General features: G+C 36.8%; 1 protein-coding gene across 12 annotated transcripts in view; it reads right to left on the bottom strand.

Annotated features, from left to right (window-relative positions):
* The window catches only part of MBTD1 (mbt domain containing 1), a 55,528-nt gene that overhangs the window by 29,050 nt on the left and 14,268 nt on the right, over window positions 1–12,210 (bottom strand). For 9 of the 12 annotated variants that reach the window (XM_058560645.1, XM_058560647.1, XM_058560649.1 and 6 more), the window contains 4 exons: window positions 7,567–7,768; window positions 4,529–4,668; window positions 3,117–3,231; window positions 2,180–2,262 (listed from right to left, as the gene is read on the bottom strand). In XM_058560645.1, the coding sequence (XP_058416628.1) occupies window positions 2,180–2,262; window positions 3,117–3,231; window positions 4,529–4,668; window positions 7,567–7,720 (492 nt within the window). In that variant the 5' untranslated portion in view covers window positions 7,721–7,768. Of the gene's footprint in view, window positions 1–2,179; window positions 2,263–3,116; window positions 3,232–4,528; window positions 4,669–7,566; window positions 7,769–12,210 lie in introns of those variants that run through there. The other 3 variants (XM_058560643.1, XM_058560651.1, XM_058560653.1) reach the window with 2 other exon arrangements.

Below are 12,210 nucleotides of genomic sequence, written 5' to 3'. Positions count from 1 at the left end.
TACTCCAGGAGAAGAGGCTGGGTTATGTTAAAGAAACAAGGCATTTGAGACTCTGAGAGGTCCCCATCCCCAATTCCTGGTGCAATCACAACAGCTCTGCTTCCTTGTTACACACTGGAGGTTTTGTAAAATTATGTTTGAAAAAGAATCTCCTAGGAGCAGGGAAAGGCTCCCAACCTATGTCTGAGTTGGAGACAAGGCAGATGTAGAGTGTGGAGGAAGGGGGCCCCACCGATGAACCAGAGCTAGGGCAGGTATTAAGTCTTAGAAGACTAGAAGACTGATGACACAAGGCAGGATTCTCATGCTCCCAGCAGCTCCTGATAATAGGTTTTCTAAAGTCAAAGCCAGTAACTCTCCTTGGAGACCAAGAAAACTATCTCAGGGGGAGAACCATGAAGAGTCAACTCTAAAGGACAAAATCAAGTGTGGCATGAGGTCTGACCTCCTAAACCAAATGGGTTCAAGTGAAGATGCTGGTTAAGGCAACAAAGCAAACTCATTTGTGCTAAAATATACTAAGAAATCAACAAAACAAATCTTTTCCTATTTGCTAAGGAGGAGGCAGTAAAGAAAGACAAGTGGAGCAGGAAGGCATGGAGTGACAGATGCCTCAATTCTCAGTAAAAAAGAGAATTCTGCATGATAGAACACTTCAATCCTAAAAAAGTAAAGTTGACTTGAAAACAAAATCAATCAATTTTATTATTATAACAGAGATTTTCTTGCAAAGAACTTTAACATTGTATTACTATTCAAAAATACGGATATGAAAAACACATTATGCTTTTAGGACTTTGAAAGGCTATTTTTAAAATATCCTGACTACTTACATAAAATAGCTTGACATGGCTTGTGATATTAAAACACAAAAACAGAATATTAAAATAAAGATAGGAAGAGAGATAAAGGCTATTCAGAAGGAGACAACAGACAAATGTTGAAGAAATCTGGGATGAAAGAGTTATTATAGCTGAGAACTTAATCTAATCCTGAGCTTCTTAGTACCAGAAGGAACTATCCCAAGATAGGAGTGCTAAAGATTTGCTTTGCAGTTCCCTTTCAAGCTGCTGTTGCTGTGTATTTAATATATCTCACAAATGTGACACTACTATTAGACATCACAGTAGAATAAATCACCTTCTTTACACTGAGATCAAGTATCTAAGATTCCACTGAGTTTGGTTCAGACAGCTGGCATGCCACCGGCTAAGGACTTAACACCTGTACTTTCAAAGAAAGAAAACCAGCAAATGAATGAAATCAGCTTTAATTTATATTTCTACCATTGAATTAATATTCTTGGCCTTGATCAAGATCCTTTATTGGCCATGAATGGATGACAATTCATTTGGATTTCCATAGTAAGAACTCAAGCTCAGTTCTGTTCACACGCTGTTATTTAAAAGGAGAGCCTTAACAAAATGTTACGTGTAAACAAAATTTCATTAATCTTCTGAATTCTTTTTTCTTCTTATACCTGGTCAGTAGCAGACAGAACCTTTAAATATAAATTAAACTTACAGTCAGGGTAAGAAAAGTATTGGAGAGAAGTAATCACAGATAACTGAATCAAAAGGAAAGAACTTACATATTTTTAACATAATTCTGAATTACTTCAGATGCTCTGTAACAATCTACTTGCTAAAAACTCTTGCAAAGGGTTTTCCATGATATTTAGCATATATTTCAGCCCACAATAATATATTACTAATAGTTTCTTCTTTGTTTTTGTGATTTTACATTCGGAGACAAAAACAGAACAGGAAGAAAGATCGTTCCTTTTCTGAATTATCAGGTCAAATCACAAAGATTTAGGTAACATACACAATGGATGGTTTCTATTAGGATGAACCACATGACAGCGCTAATATGCAACTACTTTTGATATACAAACCAGCAATTTTATACGGTTCAACTTAATATGAAAATTGAATGAGACTAGTACTCCCTGTTTAAAATAATTTCAGTTTGCAATTTCTTTAAACCAAGCTTTTACTTATAAAACTTACTGAAGTTATTTTTAGCCACTACTAAGTATAATAATTGATAAAAAAGAGACATTTCCATTAAAATGTATAAAATAAAAACCTAAGGATAAAACGTTTAGGTGTTATGTACCTTCAGATTTAAACCAAGACTACGTATTTTAATACAAGGTGAGAAATTCCATACTCACGTGTTTAAAGCAAGTAACTGGAGCTGCTATGAAGCTATTGCTATTGATGTAGTTACCCCAGCTGAAACCTTCCATGGAGACTGCTGTTGAAATAAAATAAATCTAGATATATCACAATTCTTAAATTTTGCCTTCATAGGAAGGCTATTACTTTAAAATGTGAAATGATATAAAAGTAATTTTATGTGAAATGATATAAAATTAACTTATCACCTTTAAAGAAAGTTTTTTCTGTAAAGATTAAAGAACTTCTCTAAATAAATATGAACTTTAGTATATATATATTTGCAAACAAACAACAGTTTATGTCTTCTACACAGAACATGTGCTCCTTGGAAGTGAAGTAAGAGCTCTCCAGTTAGGAGAACCAGAGAACAGCAGAGAGCAGAGGTGTTCAGGATAACAAACACTGCTATGGCTGCCTTTGTGTCTTTATTCCCACGCAGCTTACTGGGCACCTAGGGGACACGTCCATCCAGTATCTACCACCTAATACCTTCACTGTCTCACTCTCTACTGACATCCTTGCCTTTGCACTCCTGTTAAGAATCTTCTATTAGAAATGGTCCTTTCCTCTTATTACTCTCTTCTCCCTTTTGAAGCCTGCTAAATGTCCTACTTCTTTGTCAATTATCTCCACAATGCTCCCCACCATCCACAGCATAGAGAATGAGTACATAAAAAATAAATAATAAACCAAATTAAAAACATTAATATTAAGGAGACTGCCACAAGTACTGGAACTTGTGAATCTAACTATTTTCTTCTAGAATAATTTATTGAAATCAAAACCATCATCAGGAAGCCTACTGTCATAATGTCCTAACAGGGCACAGACATAGCTTAGTAAACCAGAATCCAAAATTAAAATGTCATTAATTAAAACTAGATGCATCGGTATTGCATATTTCACCTCTATTACATTCACCCATATTACCTGCTTTAGTCTTTGCTTGGTTTTGCAAGGTAGCTTGATACTGAGCATACGCGGCTAGTTTAGCAACTAAAGGTTGTTTCTGAAGAACTTTTGCTTTCTTTGTTGGAGGCTTACCCTAAAACAAGAAGAGTTAAGTAAATAGGATTCTTTTTCATCCTCCCCCAACACTGAAAACTAACTTGACTGCATACTACTCATTCTGCTTAAATAAACATCGAGGGTTTAGAAAATTATTGAAGCAGAGGAAACATAGAAAGAATTTTAACATGAGAAATCTCTTCTGGAGTTCTGCTACAACGTAGATGGGTAACAGAGCTGGCATAGACTAAAACAGCAATATGCAAATTAATATGTTAATAAAAAATTACATCCCATGTTAAAATATAAGCTGTGGTGGATACTTGATTCCTTCTTATACTAGATAAGACCAGTGGTTATTCACTCATGCAGGTTGCCAAGCATTGCTATTTATACGGTAAGAGAAGATAATTTAATGTTTAAAGAGCAAGTGACTGAGGTTTATACCTTTAGTGCTAACGCAAAAGATCAATGACAAAATGATCATTGGCCAAATTCAGTGTGACAAACTGCCATCCACTTGGGTACAGACCACTGCTCAGGATCTTTAGGTACTGTCTATCTGAAATATAGAAATACATCTAAGTGATGTATTTCCTTAATTTGGGGGATTTAAATAATCCTTTCAGTGCTATGTAATGATCACAATAATAAGTTAAAAGAGAATAAGAAAAATGTGATCACCCAAATAAAATATATTACAAAAATCAATTATGTAATGTCTTTAAAAAGTTGTTTATATGCTATAATAGTAACAGCTTAGTCAAATGGGCAAACTTTCAGTCATTTTGTAGGCACCGAAGTACATTTAAAGAAAGATGATTTTTTTTCTAAATCATGAATGTTTTCAAAAAGGTCAGTTGGATTAACCAAGTATATTTGGTCAAGGTATTAAATGCGTTGTAGTCTAAATTACAATGCAAAGATGATGGGAAAACAAAACCAAAGGGTAAATCATTTCCCCCCAAACCCTGGAAGATTCTACCTTGATGTTGACGCAAAAGAAAACAAGCGGGGAAAAATGGCTTCAGTTTCTATACATAAAAAGGCGTTTATTATATTTATACTTGTTTAGAAAAGGATAAGTATTTTTAATTCACTTACACAAAGAATTCACAGTTTATTTTGGATAGTAGGCCTTGTCTATTTATAATAGCTGTTCAATTTTTAGACTGAACAAACTTTGGGACTCACCTATTTCCTAAAAATGTGGGGTGTAAAATGACAACTAGCCAATTGGATAGAGGTGGAATGCAGTGAATCACAGTCAAATGACAAAGAAATAGTGAAAGCCAGAGAAATAACAGGTATAAAGAATAAGAAGGTTTCTGTACCGTTACCTGAAGTCTGGCCAAAATGCTTGCCTTCTTGGAGTTTGACGAATAACTTCTTGAACATGAAACGCTGCAGAAACGCTTTGTTTTAGAGTAAAAAGCATCTCGCACACCAACCATCCCACACATTTCGCAGGTAGCTAATTAACAAAATAAAAACGTTGCTGTTACAATCATATAATAGAACCAATTTTTATCTAACAATTTAATAATTTCTCCAACTATCTAAAGGTTTTAATAAAAAAGTTTTTCTTATAACAGATAGAAAATTTCTTCTGTTATACAAATGACAGAAAAGCCCACACAGAAGTTAGAGAAAAGACTAGGATGATGACATGGCCAGGGGCTCCAGAAGGTCTGACAACAGCTCAACGTCCGAAAGGCTTTAAAAAGGGTCAAAAGACACACAAATGTAAGTCAGATTCAACTAACATTTCCTAGTGCTCACCATGTGCCAGGCATTTTCACACACATTATGAGCTCCAGTGTTTGAAAGGATTATAAACAAAAGATGAAAAGAAGTGCAATGCAACTGAGGATTAATACAAAGTACAGCATAAGCCTTTAAACTACTGCAAAGATTGAACCTAACAAGAGCCAACTCCTGGAACAACGCTAAAGGCAGTATGAGGATTTTCTCAAGTTACATTCAGCGGACAAGAAAAAAGGGATAGGTGCAAAGCTTGAGGTAGGTGCTCTATTATTAACAGATGACAGAAGGCAACAAAACTCAAACTACTATTGTGCCTCTTTTGTAAATTAGCATAACAGACAATAATCTGAAAAGCAGAATTAGAAGAACAAAGGGGGCCGGCCCAGTGGCGCAAGCAGTTAAGTGCACATGCTCCGCTGTGGTGGCCCAGGGTTTGCCAGTTCGGATCCCAGGCGCGCACTGACACACCGCTTGGCAAGCCATGCTGTGGCGGCATCCCATATAAAGTGGAGGAAGATGGGCACGGACGTTAGCCCAGGGCCAGTCTTCCTCAGCAAAAAGAGGAGGATTGGCAGATGTTAGCACAGAGCTGATCTTCCTCACCAAAAAAAAAAAAAAAAAAGAATTAGAAGAACAAGGATCACAAGAACTGAAGTTCAAAAAAGACAAGCAGGTATATACCTAGGAGCGGAATTGCTGAGTTACATGGTAGTAGTTCCATTTTTAACTTCGAGGAAGTGTCACACTGTTTTCCATCATGGCTGCACCAAATTCCATTTCCACCAAGAGTGTATAAGGGCTCCCTCCCTCCACATCCTTGCCAACGCTTGTTATTTCTTATCCTTTTGATAGCAGCCATCCAAACAGGTGTGAGGTGATAGCTCATTGTGGTTTTGATTTGCATTTCCCTGATAATTAGTGATGTTGAGCACCTTTTCATGTACCTAGCCCATTTTTTAATTGGAGTATTTGCTTTTTTGCTATTGAGTTATATGAGTTCTTTATATATTTTACTAACCCCTTATCAGAATTACCCATTAAACTAGAATTCTCATGACTAGGATGTCAACTCCATCGGGTCAGGGACTTTATTCTATATTGTTCACCTCTGTATCTCTAGTACACAAAACAGTCTGGCAGATACCAAACTTTAATAAACCTTATTTCCTTTTCTGAGAAGATTACCAGACTGGTAGGTTATAACTAAACCATGGCAAGCTACATATTAGTAGGAGTTAACACATTTGATAAAATCTCTCATGTAGCTTTGTCAGTAAGGATTGAGAAATTTAAGCTGAAGTAGAAGACACCTAGGTAGGTTTTAAGTGGTTGGATGACCACACCTAGTGGGTCCTGATCAAGGAAGTCAAGTGTTTTGATATGGTCTGCAGGATTTTGTACCAGGCCCTGTGCTGCTTAACTTTTTAATCAAAAGTCTAGAACAAGACCTAAAGGGCTTATTATCAAATCTGCAAATGGCATAAAACTGCAAGATTAGACAACACAGCCTTCAACATTAGATGACAGAATTAGCAATCAAAAATTTCTAAGACCAAAATTTATTAAGATAAAGGTTACATGGGGAGCTTTAAAGTCTTATACCTTGGGTTTAAAAAATCAACTGCAAAAGTACAAGACTTGTTTAAATTGGTTTAGTTCATATGGTAAAGATCAAAGGGTTTCAGTTATTTGCAAATTCAGTATTAGTTTCAAAAAAGCTGAAGCAATTTTGGTGGCATGAATGGAAACACAATGTCCTGAAAAGGGGACATAAAGGCTGAGCTACCTTACGCCCTATTCATACAAGGTGACCACCCATTTGCCTGAGATGTTTTCTAGGATGTGGGACTTTCAATCCTAAAACCAGGACAGTCTCAGGCAAATCAGGCCAAGTTGTCACCCTACTACCACAGAATCTGAAGTATCCCCAGAAGAAAGTGAGCAGGATGTTGATGAATTAAATCACTGTGATACTATGAGAAATGGCTGAAGTAGCTAGGGTTACTAATGTGCTTTAGAGACAAACTAGAACCAAGTGTTCTAGTGTGAAGAGATGTCACTGTAATTAGGATTAGAATTATTCTAATAATTCAAAAAGGAAAATTAAGACCAAAAGACAAAAGTTAGGGCAAGGATAATTTTGGTTCAATATAAAGAATATTCTGGTAATGAGAGATACTCTATCACATTGGAAGTGTTAAAACAGAACACCTCTAATAAGGAATTGTTATAGAGGAGGAGACCTACCTTGAAAGTCTCTTTCAACTCTATAAGTCTATTGTCCTACACGCTTTAAGTTACATAGTAATTTATTATCTAACTATGGAATGTAGGTCCACATTAAGTTTCTCAACAGCCTTTTGTTTTCACTTCGTTCTACTTGCTTTCCACCAGAAGGCGGTAGGTAGGCGAAATAAAGAGATCAAACACAAACCCAGTGATCTGATCTAGAATTACAAGTTTTAGACTGTGATTCTGCAAACTGTCCTTTAAAAATTCTAAGGAAGGCAAATGAGAAAAGAAATGGAATCAAACATACCCTCAAACACAAAGCTGTATGACAGGTGAAGGCTGTTCCCCCAAAGGCAGAAGTATTTATACTCACCCATGCCAGATTTACCATCTGGGTAAGTGTAGACTTGTCCATTGTTTTTGATAATTGGGAGATTAGAAGGTAAAGGAGCAACTTCTTCTTCACTCTCCTCAGAGCTGGAGCTGCTACTTGTGTCCTCACTGCAGCTATCATAACCGTCAAACATCCCGAACGAGTCTCTTCTCTTCCTTCCGGGTTGTGAAGAATGGTCAGTCTTAAAAGTAGAAGAAACCAATAATACATGACACAGCACTTACATACACCACCTAAAAGACCTTAGCTCGAATGCTGGTAAATGAGATTTGAAAAATGAAAATCTAGCCCTGAGAAATGATAATTTTATTTTATAATCAAAAGCTAAATGTGTCAAAATGGAGCCCTCCACTTCTTTGAGGCACAAATCTATTAGCTACCATGTTAGCTAATAAGAATAACAATAATGATGGAAAGAACACTGAATGCGAATCAGATCATCATCATGTAATTCAAGTTTTGCGATAAACCAGGTGTGTCACTTCTCTATAAAAAGGAGATTAGATCAGATTTCTTTCTTTTCTTTGCTGGGAAAGATTCACCCTGAGCTAACATCTGTTGCCAATCTTCCTCTCCTTTTTTTTCCCACTCCCCAAGGCCCCAGTACATAGTTGTATGTTCTAGTAGTAGGTCCTTCCAGTTCTTCTATGTGAGCTGCTGCCACAGCACGGCTACTGACAGACGAGTGGTGTGGTTCTGCGCACAGGAACCGAACCTGGGCCACTGAAGTGGAGCGTGCTGAACTTTAACCACTAGGCCATCAGGGCTGGCTCAATGATTTCCTCTTTAAGAAACTGTGTTGAAACACACAAAACAAACAGATGATTTCTTAATTTGCCTTTCACCTCTAAAATTATAAATTTCCATTAAAATTTAGAGTATCCATGAAATATACAGATGGTTTTAAAAATTGCTGCTAAGAGTTCTGCAGAGATTAATTAAGAATTTTAAATTTTAGAGATGATTTTTAGATATTGACTATTTAAAAAATTACAGAACATTTCCACATAGGTAACCCTATTTTTTTTTTTAACATAAACAATGGTTAAAAAAAACCCCAATTATCTCAAGCTAATTATTATTTCCTTTTCAAAGGAAAAGCACAAAGACACTATATCATCTTCAGTGAATGCTACTCATTAATGTTCCTCCAAAAGATGTTTCCTCACTCAAGCCACAAAACACCCCCTAGCTAATACTGCCACCCCAACCTTTTCTGAAATAAATTTCAAAAACTTCAAGTTTAGTGAGAAGAAAATAAAAAAAAATGAGATAACAAAGAGAAAAAAAATGGAATGATATTTGAAACAAAAAAAAATCAAACCATCACTAAACATACAGTGAGTTACAGTGAAAACTATTAATCAAAAAAAGCTTTATAATTGGCACCTCTCCTTATTCTTTTTTTTTTAAAAGATTTTATTTATTTATTTTTTCCCCCCAAAGCCCCAGTAGATAGCTGTATGTCATAGCTGCACATCCTTCCAGTTGCTGTATGTGGGACGCCGCCCCAGTATAGCCGGAGAAGCGGTGCGCACCTGGGATCCGAATCCGGGCCGCCAGCAGCGGAGCGCGCGCACTCAACCGCTAAGCCACGGGGCCGGCCCTCTCCTTATTCTTTTGCTTCAGTTAATATTTTTTTGTATCATCTTACACTTTATGCACAATTTCTTTTCTGGCTAGTTTAACTTCCTAACATGACCAATAACAAAGGTGAAATCTGTTGTCCAAAGCTTGACAAGATACAACCACCCAAATGAGTCCTTAGTATTGAATAAACTGTCATTTTCAGATACACTAGTATTAAACATTTGCATTGAGATAGGAAACTGATTTTCACTTATATCAGGTGTAACTATGAAAGTAACAAAACGGGTTTCTCAATCCACACAATGGAAATATTATATGCCCAAATGAACACTGCTCTCTAAGAAGTCCTCTTGAGAGCCTCTACACATGTTCAACTAATATTGCCACAACCTCTAACTTTTTTTTAGTATTCTTCCTTTAGAAGAACTCTCTTTTAGAGCCAAATTTAAAAAGAAAAACCTACTGTTTGTGCTCACTTTAGAATTATTCCCTCGTCCCCTCCAATAGTTTTCCTTAGCTTGATTACCTAGCTAATTTAGCAGATTCAGTTCTGAATAACTTTCAGGTATTTCTATAAATCAAATGTATCTTCAAAGAATCAAAATTTGCTAACACCAGGAGATTTTTTCAAAAGAATAAATAAGACTCTGAAGGCAATTTGAAAGGAAAAGTCTAACATTTCAACTGATAAGGTGGTAGGGAATGGGACAGTCCTTGTTCAGATAATTGTGGTGCTAAGAACACAGAATTCTGACAGATGTAGGTTTGAGACCCAGCTTTGCCATGTATTAGCTGTGAACTTGGGCAAGTTATGAGTTTCTTCTCTTATTCACTCAACATTCAATAACTATTTATCAAGCATTTGTGGTCCCACAGTAACAGAGGCTAAGATAGGTATACAGGGCAGACAGGATCCACGGTTCTCATAAAGGTTAGTCTACTGGAGGGAGAAATTTAAGCAAGGCCATGTGATGTAAGTAAGTATCTAAGACAGGGTAGTCGACTGAGATTTAGTGGTGAGGAAAGACCCTGAGGACAAATAAGGCAGCCACTTGAATATTCTAGGCAAAGGAAAGAGCAAGACAAAGGCTCAAAAGCTGGAATATACTTGGCACACTGAAAGGCCAGTGTGGCTGATGCCCAGTGTGAGAGGTTGTGGGAGATGAGGCTGGAGGAGGATGTAGTGACCAGATCAGATCATAAGGGGTCCTTGGAGATCAGAGTAAAGAAGTGACATATTGTTTTCCTGAGGACAATGGAAAGACATTATGAAATATTTATCACAGTGCCTCGAATACATACTTAATAAACAGTGGCTAAAATTCTAAGTTCTAACAAATTCATGCAGCCCACCTCCGTGCATAGACCATCTTTTATACCCAGAGTTTTCATATAAGCTTGTCCACTTTATAGCCAGCTTGGTTAGAAGCTAATACATATTTATTGACCCTTAAATGTCAATGTAGAATATCTTATGCTGACTCTACTTGTCAGAGAATATAATTTTGAAATTTCGGGGGGGGGGGTCAATGATTATGAACATTTTGGTTTCATTATAGGCTGTTGCCATTAACGTTGGGAAATTTTTCTTACTTCAAGGCCTCTTTGAACCTTTTCCAAAGCATCTTCAAGGACTTATGTTCTAAAGAAATGCTCTCTGACCTCTTCCATAGTCCCAGCACACACAGAAAATGATCATCTACACAACACAAGGGGAATAAGCCCCCAGATGCCCCCAGCCTGAGGCCTCTGACTGACTGTCCCAAGTACTGCTGGAATGAATATCTTGACATACACATAATCCAAGACACATTAGTTGGGAAGCCGTATTCTACTTGTGGAATATTGTTCCCTAAGTATTTTTTCTTAGATTAGCATGGAATACTAGTGAACTACATATATAAACTGTAATCAATTTATCCTGTGTAAAACTTACCATTTATCTACTGTAGGGGAGCTTAACTGGAAACTCCTGCATCAGAACAAAACCCCTAAGGGGGCTGCAACTTCACGGAAGTTGCAAAGTGACTGGGAAAAATCGGACTACATGCCAAGGGGACCTACAAGGCAGCCTTTTTAATACAATGTTTCTCATTTGGGGTTCAATGTTTCCTCATTATATTCAGTATATATTAGTATATGTTTCCCCATAGTACTACCTAAGTCATGTATCCTCAGAATATTATATCCAGAGGCACAAGATGCCTACCTGCCCCTCACTGGTGATGTTTATTTTGATCACTATGTCAAACTGTTGTCTAGTTTTTCCACAGTATACTTACCGTATTTCTCCTCGCAACTAATAAGCAATCTTAGAGAAACACTTCAAAACACACAAATATTCTGTTTCTCACGGAAGTCCCTCCCCATCCCTAAATTTAGTGTCCCGTAACTCCTGCCAAACCAAACATTACTATGGTGGCTGCAAAATGCTTTTCTAATTCTAGTACTTTTACCAGTCAGCAGGAAATTTTCTCATCATCCCCTTTATATCTACTTACCTACTTAAGTATTTGTTATCAGTATGGATTCACTAACTCCTATTTTCTTCCTCAGTGGTTTATAATTCATTACTGTCCTTAATTATTTTGGGGCTCAAATTATCCCACATTTGGTTACTGGGAACCCCTTGAACTGGCCCCTGCGTCCTTTAGACATGCCCCCATGAATTTCTGAGTGCTGCCTTACTTTCTGGCACATCCAGATATTCCAGGATCATTTTGTACCTATGGTGCTCCAGCCCTGAAATCAACCATTTCTCCAAGGAGCTCTCATCCTTGTTAGCGGGGATTGGTATTAAAAACCAAGATGTGCACAGTATAGTCTTACATTGAGTAATTTTTGTTTGTTTGTGTGTGTGTGTGTGTGTGTGTGTGTGTGTGTGTCATTTGTCTGTTCTTATCTTTTGCCCTTTTTTCCTTAGGGTAGAAACCTAAAGTCTTTTAAATGTTTTTTTTTGAAGTTCTTTATCTTTAAGAATTTACCCTAAATTCACCCTTTGTCTGTAATATATGGCAAATTTTGATTTTGCTT

The sequence above is a fragment of the Diceros bicornis genome, chromosome 18, assembly GCF_020826845.1.
Source record: "Diceros bicornis minor isolate mBicDic1 chromosome 18, mDicBic1.mat.cur, whole genome shotgun sequence".
Classification (NCBI taxonomy): Eukaryota; Metazoa; Chordata; class Mammalia; order Perissodactyla; family Rhinocerotidae; genus Diceros; species Diceros bicornis.
The sequence above is the reverse complement of the archived record's forward strand: the minus strand, read 5'-3'. Positions and strand labels throughout refer to the sequence as shown.